This window comes from Heloderma suspectum, chromosome 3, assembly GCF_057233095.1.
Source record: "Heloderma suspectum isolate Gila_16-S chromosome 3, 16-S_ref, whole genome shotgun sequence".
Taxonomy (NCBI): domain Eukaryota; kingdom Metazoa; phylum Chordata; class Lepidosauria; order Squamata; family Helodermatidae; genus Heloderma; species Heloderma suspectum.
The window spans coordinates 131,090,577-131,108,358 of NC_139460.1; the positions used below are offsets into that span (position 1 = coordinate 131,090,577).

Below are 17,782 nucleotides of genomic sequence, written 5' to 3' on the forward strand. Positions count from 1 at the left end.
AAAGATGCTGAGAGAAGTCTCAGAAGCCTTTGTTCACATAAATGATAGGGGGCAGGAGGAGGTCCAATATTTTTTTATTCAGTGCTGATTCAGGGAACAGAAAATCCTTAACGATCTGTCTGAGACACGTTGGAAACAATGGTCCCCTTCATCAGCTCAAAGATCATGTGAAAATTATTGAATAGCCCCTCTGGCCTGGGAATGTCTCTCCAAGTACACTCAGTCAGTACACTGTCACAAAGCAGTGTTATTTGGCTAGCACCAGCGGTAAAGTACTGGCATCATCACTCCTGGATTTCCTCCATGGCAAATACAGTAATTACACACGACATCCTCTTCCTACTATGTTGGATATTTTGCTTATGTAAAAAGAAGGAACTTGAGTGTGATCATGCTATGTGCATATGTGTCATCAATACTTTATTTCCCCCAAAGTTTTGCAAAATGTTAGGTAACAGAATGAATATGTTTCCAGCTAAAGTCCTGACTGAAACAGGGAAAATATTTTAAGGCTACAATTCACTTATATGGGCGTAAGCCCTTCTGAACTGAGTGGGACTTACTTTTGAGTAGTTACACATAGGATTGTGATGCAAGTCAATTTAATAAATGGGGAAGAAAACATCAAACATGAGCAGTCTGCATGTAGAGGTGGCACCGAGAATTTTCTTCCCATCTTTTTAAACTGTAATATATTTTTTTTGCTGTAGTTTATCTCCTGAAACATACAAGCAGCTTCCTTTCAATATTTCACCATAATTAGGAGATACAGAATGTATTACACCCAATAACAACCTGAGTACTCTGACTGCTTTTATTAACTTCTTTCCTGTTTGGGTAGTGGTTGAACAGGTTAACGGAACGAATGTATATCATCTAGAGATCAACAACCAGAAAGGGCCAATTCTGAGAAATACCACCTTACCCTCCTAGTTAATATGGAAAAGGGAAAAAAGTGGTCGTGGGCTTTTCCAGCAGCATGCTTTTAGGAATACAGAGGAGGTTGGCTGACCCATCAACTTGCACTTGACCCAAATAGCACTGTAAACCTTGAACAAGTTCCTCTACGTTAACATGCTTTCATCAATGAAGAAGGCATTAGAAGGAAATTAAGACATAATCTGACAACACCGACAGCAACAACATCTGTTTTCTATTTTTGAGGGATATTCTTGCCCTTGACGACTCACATTTCAAGCATCACAGTCTGGACAGAAGTGTCCAAAAGCAAAAAATGAGCTTATATATACGCTTGTGCTTTCAGAGTGTTTTAGTGACCTTTTCTATCACCAGCCCCCAATCTAGATTGGTCTGTTCAGAGAGCTTGTAGCAGCAATGAAAATAGGTTTCTGATTCTGGTAGATCCTAGCATTGTCCTAGCATCTGGTAGATCCTAGTAGTCCATTACTCCAATCCAACTTTATTAATGCTTTCAAAGGATCTTTATGTGTGACTAGTTGTCCCAGATTAGAGATGGAGATGTGTATATTCAAATGGGACTTCAGACTAAAAGCAATGCAATGCGAATAGATGGTATGAACACTCAAGATGCATATCTACACATTAGATATATGCCCATGGTTCCTGATCCAACAAGGGATACATATGGGAATGGAAACCTACTTGTGCATGTGGATCTCTCTAGCTCTCTCGGGGTGCAAACGTTTTCCCCTGAAGTGATATGATTTATATTCTTTGTGTACTATGGCTTGAATCCAGCATTTCTCTTTTCCAGTGGGAGCAGAGAACTGCCCCCCCTTCTCCTTGTAAATCCCATCATCACATCCCACACTGTTTCGGAGTGTCCCCCAACCCTCCAGAGCAGATTTTGTGAGGAGAGGGGATTGCATGGAGAGGGGGAAACAGTGACCGCCTCCTCCCCTGTTCCACCAGCAGAAATGCCTTGCTAAACCAGAAGTCTTCCATGGTCAGAAGGAACTCTTCCATCCATAGACTTGTTTGCAAAAACTATGTTCTGAACTACTTAACAGGCAATCTTTAAAAGCTTCCTTTCACCATTAATTGAATGAGCTGTTTCATTCATCACCACAATGTCATCTTTCAACAGTTATTGTGATGGTGAGACAAAATCAAATAAGTGGAAAGGGACTTAGGGGTTTCAATAAATTTTACAATAATGTTTCCCTATATTCTTGGATAACATTTACACCCTTCAGAGGATTAATCCTTAGAAAAGGATAGAGAATGTGTAGTAGTTCTTCCAGATGTTCTATATTTAGGAAGACTGGTCATTTTTCAGAATATCACAAATATGGGGTACAATCTTATGTGGATAGGCAGCCGCCTCCGAACTCAGAGGCGACCACCTATCCAGTGCAGGGCAGGAGAAGCATGGAGGGGATAGTTTCCTCCGCGCTTCTCCTGCCCTGCATTTGTGGCTAGATAGCTGATTTTGGCTGTCTAGCCGTGGAAAGGCGGAGCAGGGGAGGAGGCTGCCGGATGACACATAGGATGTGTCATACCGGCATTTCTGCCTTCCTCGCCCTGGAACACCCCCCAGAATGCCCTGTTTTGTCTGCTCTGTGCTCCTCTTCTGAGCGTGGAGTGCGAGGCCACTCTGCGCAGAAGGGGGGGGGGAAGGTCGGTTCTCTGGGAACCGACCTTGGAGCGTGGGCTCTGAGGTCGGTTCCCGGAAACCCTCATATCCTATGGCTGTCTAGCTGCTGACGAGCAGCCATAGGATTACTCCCTCTATTGATGAACCATAATTTAAACTAACCAGCTTCATATTGTGAAGTGTATGGATATATTATGCTAGTTCTATACTTGTGTAAAAATGGTTTCATAGAATGCATTTTTAAAAGAAAAAAAGCCAAGGATTTTAACTCGTGTGTGAATTTCTGTTTATTAATAAGAGATAATTCACAGTAGTAAAAAAATAATAAAACGTGGTTTTGAAATTCAGGTAAATTTAAAACAAAAGCCAATAATATCATTTTAGTGAAATAAAACATCGCCATTTTCCCACTAAGCTCCTTATGGGATAAACAAAAAGCTGATGAAGAAGCATGCCAAATAGAGCTAAGGGGTGGGTGGGTGGGTGGGGGAACAAAGTAAAGCCAATATACTTGGCAATTACAGCCTTTTGAAACATCTCTGAAGAACAAATTACCAAGTATTTACCACTGAAAACACAGTTCAAAGATACAAAGTTACTTCTTACAATTTGTCATCTTCTACTTTTATTTATTTAATTTCCATACCACCCAATAGCCAAAGCTCTCTATACTGCAGTATCTTCCTGCTACTGTTAATTGCAGTATAAAGGCCTTGCTAGTACAAGGAAGGATCCAGTCCAAAGTAAAGCACTTAAGGCTGCAATCCTATAGACCTTAGAGATTTTATTTCATTAAGTGATACACAAATATTATTACATAAATAAGTATACACACTTACCTGGAAATGAGTTCCATGGAACTCAGTGGGACTTACTTCTGAGCAGATACATATAGGATTGCACTAAAAGTTGTATTGATTTCAGTCAGATATCTGGGCTGCAATCCTCTGCACTTACCTGGGAGTAAGCTCCATTGAACTCAGTAGAGCTACATTAATTATATTTCTGTACTGCCCAATAACTGAAGCTCTCTGGGCGGGTCACAAAACAAAATTTAAAACCATAAAATACAGTAACATTATAAAACAGTATATAAATATTAAGTTTAAAACAGAATAAACCCAAAGTAAAAAAACAGCAAAAGCCAGCAGCAGCAGTACAAAGATCTAAAAATGCACTAACACAACTTAAAACAGCACAGTTTTTAAAAATCTGCATAGCCATGCAAAGGATTGTTTTGTAAAGTGCTTAACTTTGTCTAGAGGTCATGTATAAGATAGACATGCACATAGAAACAGCATACAACACAGTCCCGTGTCATCCAGCTGATTTGACTAGGAGCTTTTCATCCAAGAAACAAGGAATTTCACAATATAGTTTGTAATATAATTTGTAAGGATATGTTTTGTATGGATATGTTTATATCAATATTTATATAGGATCCAGATTAATGCAGACATAAGGGGGATAAGCCAAGCAAAATAGGAAATTAAATAGCCCATAATTGCAACAGTTTTGTTATTGACAATACTTAGCCATATGACAAATGAAAGCATACAAGTCAGTATTAAAATATTTGTCCAGGTTTGATTTTTCTTAATAAACCAATCTCATACTAAAAATCCCATACAGACTGTTCTGTCTGTGTGTGAGCTTAGGGTCCTTAACTTGCCACAGAAGCTTAAGAACACTGCTTTTAGCATCAGTGAAATGCTGTTATCCAGAGGTCATCTATTTCAGAGACAGGAAAATTCCTAAGCTACTTAAAAACTGATCTTGGCTCTTACTGATCTTGGACACTCCCTGAGGAACCTAATCCCATGCAAGTTGGGAAAGAACATTGGAGTTAGCTTGCCCAGATAGCAGGTTCATACACACAAAACTTTCATGCAAAATCATACAATCGTAAGGAAACTTACCACTGGGTCAATGACTTACCAGCGGTGGAGGGAGAAAAAGAGAAAAGCAACATTTTATAACATTTTATATCTTTTCTATTAAGGGACATCTTTAAAGAGGGCTGTCTCTTTTTGTCTCCTTTTCATCATCTGTTCCTAGGCTACTGCCTTACAGGTCCCAGTCCTACGTTTGTCGGCTTTCAGGTTCAACTAACGGACACAAGTATTCTGGGCATCCACTAGCTTCTTGTTTGAACCTGTGGTTCCACAGTATGTGGAAGATGTGCTGGCTTTCTACCTGGAAGTCCTATTTTCAGATCCCAGGCCAGCCAGGGACTGGCTTCTCTGGTAACTGGTCCTGAAAGCAATAAAAATAATTAAATTACTCCCCAAAGACCAGGCTATTTCCATGAAAAGGGACTACAGATTTGCAGCTTAACTTGCTCAAGGAAGCGGTTACACAGCTCAATCGTGTGCATGTCTGTTCAGAAGGAAGTCCCACTGAGTTCAATTGGACTGACTGACTCCCAGGTAAGTGGGCCCAGAATTGCAGGCACATGCTATATTCTGCAAGTACCCTCCTCTGGTGCTTGCACCACTGGAGTAGCCACTCATATCAGCTGCTTAAACGTGTATGAACTGGCTTGGTTTAAGATCTTCAGGAAACCCCACATACGATCATGGCAATAAAAGCGCTAAACCCACAGGCAGGCTTCCCAGCAAGGTGTTCCCGTAGGAACATCACAGATCATGATCTAAATATAGTTTCAATGGGGCTTACTCCAGGTAAGTAAGCATTTTTTTTTTAGCACCATCAGTATTTTATGTGTTGGTTTGTTTGTTACATTTATGTTCCACCTTTCCTCCAAGAAGCCCAAGGCTTGATCCTCCTCTGCCATTTCATTCTCACAACAACCCTGTGAGGTAGGTTAGGCTGAATCAGTGACTGGCCCAGTGAGCCTCACAGCTGGGTGGAGGCTAGAACCCAGATCTCTTGACTCTCAGTCCAACACCCTAACCACTACACTGCCCCAAGCACAGCATATACAGAGTACAAGGCAGGTCCCTGCCCCAAGGAGTTCACAGTATGAAATTCAGCACAGAGGAAGGTGAGTGAAGTGGAGGCAGGGCTCAACAGGAAAGCAGTATGTGGTGGTTTCACTTACTTAGGGTTGGTTACTGGCTCAGTTACAGTAGGGCACAGGAACCGTACGCAGTCTGGGACTCAAGCCTACGTGGAAGTCATTCCACATTTGTTCTAGAACTCCCAGTTATGTGTGGGCTGCTGGCCGCACTCACCCACTGGGGTGGGAAAGGCATTCTACACATGCTCAAAGGCACTCTTTCCTTACTGCTACTTCAGCTGGTGGTCCGAAAATGAAAACAGGTTCTCGGTCTGTCTCTCTCTCCCCGCGCCGCCACGCCGAGCTGCCCTCCCAGCTCCCGCCTCCCTGCCCACCCGCCCAGCTGGGTCGCCTTCCCTGTGGGCAGAGCGCGGCGGCGACTCCTCCGCTCCAGCCAAGGCTGTCCCGGGAAGTGCGCGCGCAGGTCGCAGGACCGAGCCGAGGCGGGAGGGAGCCCAGCGCAGGTTAGGAGGCGTCGCCCGGGGCGGGGCGTCTTCTCAGCTGTTCTCCCAGGGCTCGCCTGCCTCAGCCGAAGGTTGCGCTGGCGTTGTCCTTAAGGAGGCGCAGTTTGGCGCTCAGCTCCCGCCGGTGGGAGGCGCAAGGAGCTGCACTAGAATTCAAAGCAAAGGCGGCCGCCTTTCCCCAGCGCGAGACGGACCCGCGTAAAAGGCGTCGAGCATGGGAGGGACGCCGCTCTGGGAAGCCCGGCGCGCCCTGCTCCTCTTTCTGGGAGCCGCAGAACAGCCCTTGGAGGGATAACGCGGGTGGACCGTTGAGCCGATTCCACCCTCCTCCCGTGTGGACGTACCGTTCCTGCGCTCTCCGTGGCTCACCGTATTCTTGGCGTTTTGCAGCAGCTGTGCCCACTTGGTAGCGCTTTAGGAGCGGGAAGAAAGAAGGAGCCTCACGCCGCCCTTTTGACAACAGCGGCGGGGCTTCTTTGACTCGTCTCCCGCGGGGGAACGGGACGGGGGAGGAAGAAGGAGGAGGAGGGCAGCCGGGTTTTTCCCTTCCTCTTTTTCTCGCCCCCGATCATTTTGTGCTGGAGGAATCCCGAATACTCCCTTCCCATGGAGCGGGAGGAAGAGCGGCGAGCTAAGCGAGAGACCCGGGAGAGCAACGCGCACAGGTATGCCGTAGCCTTGTTGAGCGCTCTCGACTTTGCGTGCGTGTTTTCGGCGGACTTATTCTCGGGGTGGGGTAGTGGCCCTCCGGATGGATCAGGTGTAACAGGAAGTTAATAAAGAAGCGATTGGTTTGAGATGTTCCGAAAGGGACACGAGGCAGAGAGAAGAGACAAAGCAAGCAAGCGCCTCTTTACGCTCTGGGTAAACTTCCAGTGCCGGAGCTCCCCTTTATCGCTGAAAGGGCCGCGGGTGTGGCTTTTAATGAGACTTTTAACATCTGCGTGGCCTGAATTCCCTTTCGATATTGGATTCGCACCTGGCCTGGCATTCCAACGAATGCCCTCCAGGTTTTAATGGACACAAGATTACTTCGAGAAGACAAATATGTTGCTTTGTTATCATATTCACTAGAGCAGCTAATTCCACTGAACAATGCGACCACCCCATAAACGATGTTTATTTCCGCGTGATAAAGCTACTTTCTCACTGCCTGGATTCATAGAATCATAGAATAGTAGGGTTGGAAGGGGCCTACAAGGCCATCGAGTCCAACCCCCTGCTCAATGCAGGAATCCAAGTCAGAGCATCCCTGACAGATGGCTGTCCAGCCTCGTCTTGAATGCCTCCAGTGTGATAGTTTAAAGCTGCTGCCCTAAACTCACTCCTTGGAAAGTTTCACTGTTAACTGTGGGCTTTTCTTCCTGTTCTTAAAACACCTCCACTTGAAAATATAATTTATTCCAGTTCTTAAAATGTACTCTTAGTAGTACCCTTATCTTCATAATATAGGATTTTCATTATTTTGGAAATACTATTTACAGTGCTCATTTTCTAGAACCTTTTTCCTTGTTGGTATTAGCATGAAGAGCATTAGAAAAGCAAGAAGAATTTTTTCCAAACTCATGTTTGAATATTATGATGTACATACTTAAAAAGAGATAGCATGCAAAATAATATTTAACTTATAACAGAATGTGTAACAACTTATTTTATTGAAAAAAAATATATTAAAGGAATATTAAATAGGGTGTGCCAACGTTGATAGTCAGTGGAGAATATGAAGAGGCTGAATATAGACTAGACAGAAGTTCCCTGTAGTATTAACAGCTTGTTTTTCTCAATGGAATCTCTACAGAGGGACTGATGAGACATCAAGGCTGCTTGATTAATATTTCCCTCTTCGTGACCAGACCGTGGCTAATACTGTGTTCTTTGCTCTGGTGCACATCATCAAATGAAAAGGCCCGTTTTCATACATACAGTAGAATCAAGTGATAATGTTTTTCCCTGGGCTGTACCTCTTCAGGTTGGAGGTGGAGGTGGGTGTGACTGAATGCTCCCCCACCAACCAGGCTGAAAGACCAAGGGGAGGTATGGCTATACAAAGCTTAAGTTCCAGGTGATTGCTATGTGATACTTTTCTGTAGGGAAGCATAGAAACACATTGTACTCATGATACAGTCCAGAAAAAGTTTTATGACTTATTTTGCTACATGTGGCCTAAATGCTTGGATATATGGACATACCTCTGGAAGACTAAATTGTGGAGAGATATTTTTATCCACGATACTATACATGCAGTTCCAGAAGACTTGAGAAAGACAACATAATGTGCCGGGATCGAACTGCTGGAATTTCGTCAACTTTCTCAAATGCTTTCCTTGGATAAATCTGCATAATTATGCATACTTAGCTTCAGTTGACCCCTTCATGGATCACTCCCTTGTTGTGGCGAAGGGGCTTGCGTAACTCAGTGAAGCCATAAGCTATGCCGTACAGGGCGAAGATGGACAGGTCATGGCAGAGAGTTCTGACAAAATGTGGTCCACTGGAGAAGGAAATGGCAACCCACTCCAGTATTCTTGCCAAGAAAACCCCATGGAATGTATCACAATGCTCATTGGAAGGACAGATACTGAAGCTGAAGCTCAAATATTTTGGCCACCTAATGCGAAGAGAAAACTCCCTGGAAAAGACCCTGATGCTGGGAAAGACTGAAGGCAAAAGGAGAAGGGGACGGCAGAGGATGAGATGGCTAGATAGCATCACTGATGCAATGAATATGAACTTGAGCACACTCCGGGAGAGAGCGGAGGACAGGAAGGCCTGGCGTGCTATGGTCCATGGGGTCACGAAGAGTCGGACACAACTGAACAACAACAACAACAACAGCAAAGCTTCAGTTGAAACCAGTGGCGCTTTAGCACACATAGCTGTTGCAGATCATCGGTCTTTGAGTACCTTATGAAACTGTGATTATTTCTTGGAAATGACTTAAACCACAATTTTTCATTCTCTAGTCTTACCATGTGTTCAAGAAGCTAATAACCAGAGGCTAGAGGAAGTTGAAAATGGGGGTATTTCTGATTGACCTGTTGCCTTCTCTGTGTGTTCAGATAAGCAACCATGTAAATAAATATTGTTCCCATTATATAGAGGTGGATGGAATTCAGAACTTTATGCAAAACCTGAGGGGGCCTTGCCTGGTAGTCAAGAATAGACCATGGCTAAAATAGGGTTTTCTTGTCTGAGTAAATCATTATTGTAAAGTTGGGGTAACAACTTTGAGAAGTTGCAGATCTTGAGGTAGAATTCCACTGAAGTCCTACTTAGAGTAGAACCACTGAAATGAATGGGACTTAAATTAGTCATGACTAACTTAAGTCCCATTCATTTAAATGGGTCTACTCTAAGTAGGACTTTAATGGGATTCTACCCTTGGATTTGTAACAAGCCTTAATAAAGAAAAAATGCTCTAGGGTTAGAATCACAGAAAATGTATAATGGGACCACAGAGTATAAATGAGCCATTGATATCCCTGTCACTTAGTGATACTCAGCGTTTATATAGTGCATTGCCAGCATGCAAAGTGCTTTAAATACCATGTATGCATCTCAGTAATCTTTACAACAACCTTGTAAGGTAGATTAATTTTATTACCACTCTATTACAGATGGGTAGAAAGAGAAAACTATGGCTTGCTTACATCCCTTCTGCTTCCTCCCAGTGCAATAGAGGTTGAAATGAGATTTGAACTTAGAATATCTTGACTCATGTCCTTAGCCCCTTTTTCTTGTGTGACATTGTTGGTTTCATTGCCTGGCTTACAATAATACTGTATTTTAGATAACATATTTATAGCTTACATGTTGTGGATATTAAGGCAGAAGACTTAGCTTACAACAATTTCCTTAGCTTAGAGTTTTATCCTATGAACCCCGCCCCCATTTAATGCACTGAATCACATCCTCTGCAGGAGTATAAACCTTCGTGAAATCTCTAAACACTAAATAGGATCATTGCGTATATGTGTGGCATGTAATTGGGGAAGCTGTACCTGTTGGATAACTATCTGGTCATTTACACTGCACTATCAACCACTTATTTCTGCAATGAACAACAGAACACTGACAGTCCTTTGTCAGGCAGAAATTTATTACCTACCTATGTAGCAAGTGATTGGGAAAGCTGCACCTGTTGAATGTCTGCCTAGACACTTAACTATTTTTGGTGCTGTGCTGAATTTTTGCCTGGAGACTTACTACATTTATAGTATTTCTGAAACTGAGATTATTCTTTCCTCAGTATGAAATTAGGCATGGAAGATTTCTTGGTATTCAGGAAGTTCATTTAGCTATCATGGCTTATAACATTTTGACTCATGCACCATTATTCTAAATAGTGTCACATTTGCTATTTGTTTGCTATTAGGCATGAGTTATGCTAATGTAAAGGAAAGATGGAGTTGTGTTGTGTGCTGGGCCGGTGTCAAGGGTAGGCATAGTTGGGCATGGCCCGCATCCCAGCAAGGGCCCATTGGCAAGAGCCCTATGGATTCGCTTCCCTTCACCATTGCAATCTGCTTGTTTACCTGCTTCTTGGTCTGGCCAGCCAGTGGTGGTGAGGAACAGCAGATGGCACTGCTTTCTTGATCACTGCCTGTCAAGCAAGTTGCAGCAATGATGAGAAAAAGGAGCAATAACAGCTGGTGACAATGGCAGAGGAAAGATAGACTTGCCAAAAGAGGGGGCCCATTGAGAGTTTCTTGCCCAAGTGCCTGCAAAACCAGTAGCCAGCACTGTGTTTTTCTTTTGGGGTTTTCCGTCAGAGTTGATTCATATATGTTGCCCTTGACCTCAATACCCAGGTAACCCAACTATTATCTGGGTATTTCATCTTTCTCTTGTCATTGCTTTCCACTTAAGGGTGACCATTGGCTGCAATATCTGCTACCATTTTTTAAATGCATATAGACATTATCGTAGGGATATATGGTGGTTAAGACTGGAGAAGTGACAACCGTACTAAACAGTATGGACATGATATAGGTGCAGTATGCAGCCCCTCCCCCCAGCATAATTGAATAACATGACAATAGTCCCTTGTCTTTTGAGTAAAGCCCAGAGACCTTATAATTGTAATAAAGCATTAGACAAAGCAACCCTGCTCTGCTTACCATCCTAAATACAATAAGTGGTCTCATGACTGCAGTCACAAACTACAGTATGAACAAATATTTTCTGTGACAAAAATTAATATTGAAAATTGTGGAAGCTCATACTTGCAAAAGTGAATTCTCAAAAGCTTGTTTCCACTTTTTGCTAACCACAGTTTGTTATGTCATATGGACCAACAAACTGGTTAACATTAATTATGGTTAATTTCAAACAAGCCAAGTTCAAATTGCAGTTTCTGAAGCTGGCTTGTTTAAATTTACCATAAAGTTAACCACAGTTCCAGGTTTGGATGATAAAGGGGAAGCTGCAGTTAATGAAAAGTGATAGTGAAAACTTCCAGACTTGGCTGCATTGGAGTACATGAGCCCAGGGAGGAGGTTAAGCTTTTTCATGACTTGGTAAATCATAATTTAGTATGACATCCAAATATGGCCACAGTGGGTATATATCCTTTAGACCTAAGAACGATTGGGGTGTTCCTTAAAAATTAGCATGTTTCTCTCTGCTTCTGATCTTGTGTGAAGGGAGATTTACATATCCTTTCTGGGGAGTTGTGACATGCTGATCTAAGAGTGGTTTACACATCCTTTCTCTGCCTTTTTACATGGGTCCTAGAAGCAAGGGGAAGGAAGCACATCAGTGTTTTCTCATTGTGTTAGTGGACTGTGTGAAAATACCCTAACTTCCTAGTAAAACATGCTTGGCGTTTGCTGAATACCTTCAAAACCAGAATTGCCTTCTAAACTTCCAGAACGTTTATTGAGTCAGTTCTGGCACTGCCAGTTTGATGCACTTTCCTTCTGCCATTTGAAGTTCAGTTTTTTACCCTTTAAGCTGCATTTCTGAAGAATAAACTTAAGTCTTAGTATATGAATGAAGGTTATTTAACTTCATAAAACTAATATGTCTGTGCAATAATCTGTTTTATATTGTAGAGTGGATCCATATGGATTTGAAAGGCCAGCAGACTTTGACTATGAAACATATGAAGATTTCTTTTCTAGATACTTAGTGGTACTCACTAGAAGAGCAATTAAGTGGTCCAAGCTTTTAAAAGGAAACAGTGCTGTAAAGAAAAGCTTAAAAGGTAAGATTCCAGTGTGTTGTGGGATTTGAGTACAAAAACATGCAAAATACACTTTAAATTTACACCTCCTATTTTCTGTTCCTTGCTTTCTTCTCTTTTTTTGAAATCATACTTAAAACACTTTCAAAAGCCCCATTGTTTTGGACCACATATATTCTTTATCTGATAATGTCTGCCTTTTCTTGTTCAGATTTATTATTGTTCCAATCCCCACTCACCCCCACCAGGCTTTTTTATACACCTTTTTGTTAAACTAATAGTTAGTGGAAGAACTGCAGTGGGGATAACTCTTAGATTTGGCAGTTGATCATTAATGAATTGCTGTCATTTCTACATAGATTCTATCCTTGTAAGAAATTAATCCATTTGGTTTTATCAGTGTCTGGTAACAGCAGCTATTTGTTGCAAACCTGGTACAGTAAGGGCGCATTGCTGGCTGGGGCATGCTGGAAGTTATAGGCCTTTTCTCTGTCTAAACATGCATAGGATTGCACCATTAGTTGTCATGGGTAGGCCCTCTCTTTCCCCTTCCCTGTTTTTTAAAACATGGCATACTTGTATACCAGAACTTTCAAATGCATGTCGTTATAAAAGTAAATTTAAATGCAGAATTGAATGGATACCAACTTGTTTCTTAAAAGAGTGTAACACTACTAAAGGTGAGGCAGAAGAGTACAGTTTGAATTTCTTATTCAAGTAACATATGAGTATAGTGGGTTGAATCCAAATGCGTGAGCATGAAGGCACTTGTGTTCACTCAAGGAAAGCCTCTGATTTTTGCTGTCTCCCCTCTGCTGCAGCTGCCCCTTCCCACATCCTAGTCTGTTCCAGAGGGTCCTCCAACACTTGGGAGTGGATTTTCAAGGGGCACAGAGGGCTTCAGCAGGAAGGGGATATGAGAGAAAACCCCATTCCATGAATGGAACTCTGGTCACGGAAGTTAGGATCCAAACCAGTGAGATTAAACTTTATTGGGTTAAGAGAGATGCACAGAACAAACTTTGATGAATCCTGAGACTGAAGCAAATTCAAAGTTTATTACATTTGCATGCACATGGCCCTCATGGGGTGAATCAAAAGGAGGAATTCTCTATCAGATGTAATTTCTTCTTCTGTGAAGAGAGTTAAGCGAGTTCATGTTTGCTTGACAAGTTTACTACTTGAATGGTAACTTTATAATTGCTACCCCTCTGAAAATTTATAATTGCATGTTAGCTGTACTTGTGAAAGCACTATAACTAGTTAGGTGACTAGATACCACAGATTCTTGGTGGTTGTTATTGAGCAGTAAGGTAGCAGCTGGGGCCAAACTGGGAAGTGATTAAGCCATGCATGATTGACAAAATATTTAAAGATTCTTTGACACCAGCTTTCTAAATTCCAGCAACATATTCTGGGTGCTCAGGTGCCTCCTGGGATTTTTCCAGCACTGTGATAAGCTTATCAAGTTTGGCTTCCATTTACACTGAAAACATGAATTATTTCTTTAAGAGAGTCAATTAGCAAGTGTTCTTGATAAGGTCTTAATTTTGTAAGCTTGAATGGTTATGGTTGGACGCTGGCTCAAACCCAGTTAGAATAGGTTGAGATAGGTAGAGTGTGTGTATGTCTTTACTGAATCAACCTGGTATGGTGGGGGGTAATATTATTTAGATTAAAATGAAGTAGATGTGACACATTTAAAACTTCCAAAATTTAAAGGATTCTAGAGTTACACATTTATTTCTTGTGTTCTTAATTGTGTTTTTATTTGTCTTCATGTAATGTTTTACTTAAGATTTTGTTTTTAATCTGTATTTTATTCATAGCCACCTTAAGCATCATTTTTGCTGTTATACTGACAGCCGTGTTAAGGAATAATGAGTGTGTGTTAAGCCGCAGGGCTGCTTTCCCCTTGCACAGTCCGCCAAAGTCATAAGGCAGCCTCTGCTTGCAGCAACTGATTTAACTGTGTTTCAGGCTGGCTTTGCTTTCAGAATCAATAGCCATGATGGGGAAAGGCCAGCTGCAAAGGCAAAAGAGACATTATGGGAACATTATTACACAAATGTGGGTGCTTTTCTTCTTGTCTATAGATATCCAGATATTATAATATCCCAGGGAAGAAATGTACAAGTATATATCCCCTCCCGCCCGGATTCCATTTTATTAGATGGGGTTGCCATTTCCAGAATGAGCCAGTTCACATGTAACAACAACCCCCCAATTATGGAACCATCTCCCTGATGAGTCCCACCTGGCACCAACTTTGCTGTCTTTTCGGCACCAGGTTAAGACCCCTCTCTCCTCACCTGAGCATATGATGAAGTTTTAATCCAGTCCTGGACTTTTCTTATTGTTGATTGTTTAAAATTGTTTTAGATATAAGTGTGTCTGTGTTGTCTGTCTATATGTTAGTATGTAAATGGTTTTGCACTTTGTATAATGTATTATTAATGGTTTTAAATCTTTGTAAACAGCCCAGAGAGCTTTGGGTATGGGGCAGTATAGAAATGTAATAAATGAAATAAATGAGTGAAAGTGTTTCATTAGAGCTCACCTCAGTGGGCTGTGATTTATAATGGGTCCAGGAACAGGATGTATAAACGATACCACATATTTATGTATGATAAACTTTAGGCACATAGGAAGACCCTTGGTCCATCTAGCCCATCATTGTCAACACTGACTGGCAGTGGCCCTCCAGGGTTTCAGGTAGAAATTTTTTCTAGGCCCACCTGGAGATGCTGGTGGTTGAACCTGAGACCTTCTCCATGCAAAGCAGGTGCTCTTCCACTGAGCTGCTTTAAGAATGTGGAACTTCATAGGGTTCTCTAGAAGAAGCTGAAATTAGTTTTCATTTATAGTGTTAGTTCCTGTGTCCCTATGCACACATGGCTGGGGTGGCTGCAGGATAGGAGAAACTGGGGGATTTCCTGCTAACACCCTTAAAACCATGTAAAGTGGCATAAGTCAGTGACTGCACATACATGCTTTCCTCAGAGATGGTATAGCATAGTGGCTAAGAGATGGAACTATCAGTCAGGATGTCGCCATCTTCATCGTCACTTTATTTATATGCCACTTTGAGCATGGTTTTACTGTGGAAAAGTGGCTTACAGCAACATCAGAAAATGTACACAATAAAATATAACATTTCAAGTTAATTCTCTAACAGCTAGAAATCACAACAAAATTTAAGAGTCATATGCACAGGATAATCAAGAAGAAGAGATCATCTTCTCTGTACCCTGCCCAGTCTCCCTATTTGAATAGGACTAAAACATACTCACAAAAATCTCTTATGATTTTTGGTTGTCTAAAAAGACTCTGGGGTAGTTTTATTTTCACCTGTCACTGATGTTTTCTGCTTTTCTCAATAATATCACCCCAGTGTTCATTCTGCATTTCTGAGCTCTTCTTTGGGGAATGATCATCAATTGCTGATTACTTTGATGCCCCTCAACATCCATCCTAAGTTTCCTTTTGTCTTTAAATATCCACAGATGTGTTTTCAAATTATTTTTATTTCAGTGAAACGCTATATCAGGAAAGGCATTCCAAATGAGCACCGGGCATTGGTCTGGATGGTGGTCAGTGGTGCTCAGTCCCACATGGAACAAAACCCTGGATACTACCAGAAATTACTTGACGGGGATAAAAATGACAAGCTGGTGGAAACAATTAAGACAGGTTAGTTTTAAAACCTTTGTGTATTGTCTCTTTTGTTGTATACCTAGAAGCTTGTGGTCTATGTATAGAGATGGGTGCAGGTAGCTGTGGCTGTGTCTTATAGAGACACAATTCATGTGTCTTACAGAGACACATGAATTGTACACATCATTGCAGCCCTCTTCACAAAAGCAGTATTTTTTTCTGCCAATGTGGGACAGTGGCTCGGTTTGTGCAATTTGTTAACCGCAGGTTGTTTGGGAGTGTGCAGGAGCAAGCTGGCTCCTGACCACCCACTTCCAGTGCCCTAAACAACTCGGGGACTACCCATCTGTGGGGTGTTCCATCCGTGGGGTGAGAACTCTGGGTTGAAACAATCCAGATTTTTAACCCAAGAACAAACCATGGGTTCTAAATATGGATTGTTTCTCCCTCAACAACTTGGAATTCCGGGTTTGCACATCATGAGAACAGGCCAGGGATGGGGCATCGCTGGATTGTTCAGTGCACCAGAAACAGGCGAGAGGTCAGGAGTCAGCACACTTGGTCACTCCCACACGCTCCCAAACAACACATGGCTAACAAATGGTGGGTTATATAATTGTGCGAACAATTGTGCAACTTTTTATCACTTTAGGCTGGAAGTGAAACTAATGATCTGGTGTTTTTTTTAAAAGAAAAGATTACTGTTTTTATAAAGATATTGGTAGACTTTGAATAATTAATTTGTGAGGAAGATATATGACCAAAGTCAAGCTCCATACAAGATGGGATTTCACTTCTGAATATGGCATAATGGAAATGGAGCGATAATCAGGTTGATGCAACAATGCTAGTACAAAGAAGCTTCTTGTTCACAAAGCTAATGTTCCAGGCAAGGGACTAAGGTGATTATTCAAGGTCATTTTAACAGACTATTGAGATCTCCCCTAGAAGCTAATCCCTGGAGTGCAAAATGAAACCAAACATGAGAAGGTCTCCTCTGCAATCCTAGGAAAGATACAGTGGGATAACATTAATTCCATTGACAGGTGAAATAAGGAGATTTTATATATATGATGAAGTGGTTTGAAATACCAACTTGTTGTAGAAATGGATAAAAATACTAGTGCAAATTACACACTGTAATAGGTTTACTAAGACCATGCAAAGCATCACTTCTTAGGTCTTGCTTTTAGCACTTCCCCTCACCATAGTGAACTCCCAGCAGAAGCTTGTGATGGTTATTCTTTCACAACAAGAGTGGTAAGCCCTCCAGTAAAGTGTGGCAAAACTATAATATGTTCTTAATGTTTGCCCTTCTAACTTTTTTTTTAAATGTAGAACACACTAGCTTCTTTGGCCCAGAATAATGATAGGTCATTATAGTTATAAAGCATTTATAATTTAAAATAAAATTTAAAGTCAAGTAAAACTTTAAACAGTCCTCTTAGAAGATATGCTTTGACAGTGAGAAAGAGTTGCTTGACATTTTTCACCCATGTGGAGCCTCCCTTAGGTTACAGAATTAAATACAATTTTACTTTGATTTGGCTATTATTGGATACTTACACATAGTGTTTTCCCTGCATTGCTGAAGTGGAAATGCTGTTTCTGGATGTTGGCTCTAATGTCACATGTATATTCAAAGTTTCAAGAAATAACTAACAAATAACTGACTGGAGGAACTACACTACTGGGCTGACCAGGAAAAATAAAAACAGATGGTTTGTACTTAAACAATTAAGTTTGGCTCATGCATAATAAAATAGTGTTATGGTTTATATGCTTCCAAGGAACAAGTTCACATAGAGAGAATCCTAGCATGTGATCCAAGCCCTCCTGGAAAGCAACCTCTGACCCCCAAGCATTAATACCTT

At 41.6% G+C, this 17,782-nt stretch overlaps 1 protein-coding gene across 1 annotated transcript in view; it reads left to right on the top strand.

The window, feature by feature from the left end:
• The first annotated feature begins 6,184 nt into the window (after positions 1–6,184).
• The window catches only part of GRTP1 (growth hormone regulated TBC protein 1), a 34,230-nt gene continuing 22,632 nt past the window's right edge, over positions 6,185–17,782 (top strand). Inside the window, exons 1-3 of the mRNA XM_084844579.1 lie at positions 6,185–6,729; positions 12,121–12,272; positions 15,786–15,944. Coding sequence (XP_084700705.1) covers positions 6,671–6,729; positions 12,121–12,272; positions 15,786–15,944 — 370 coding nt within the window. The 5' untranslated portion in view covers positions 6,185–6,670. The remainder of the gene's footprint in view (positions 6,730–12,120; positions 12,273–15,785; positions 15,945–17,782) is intronic.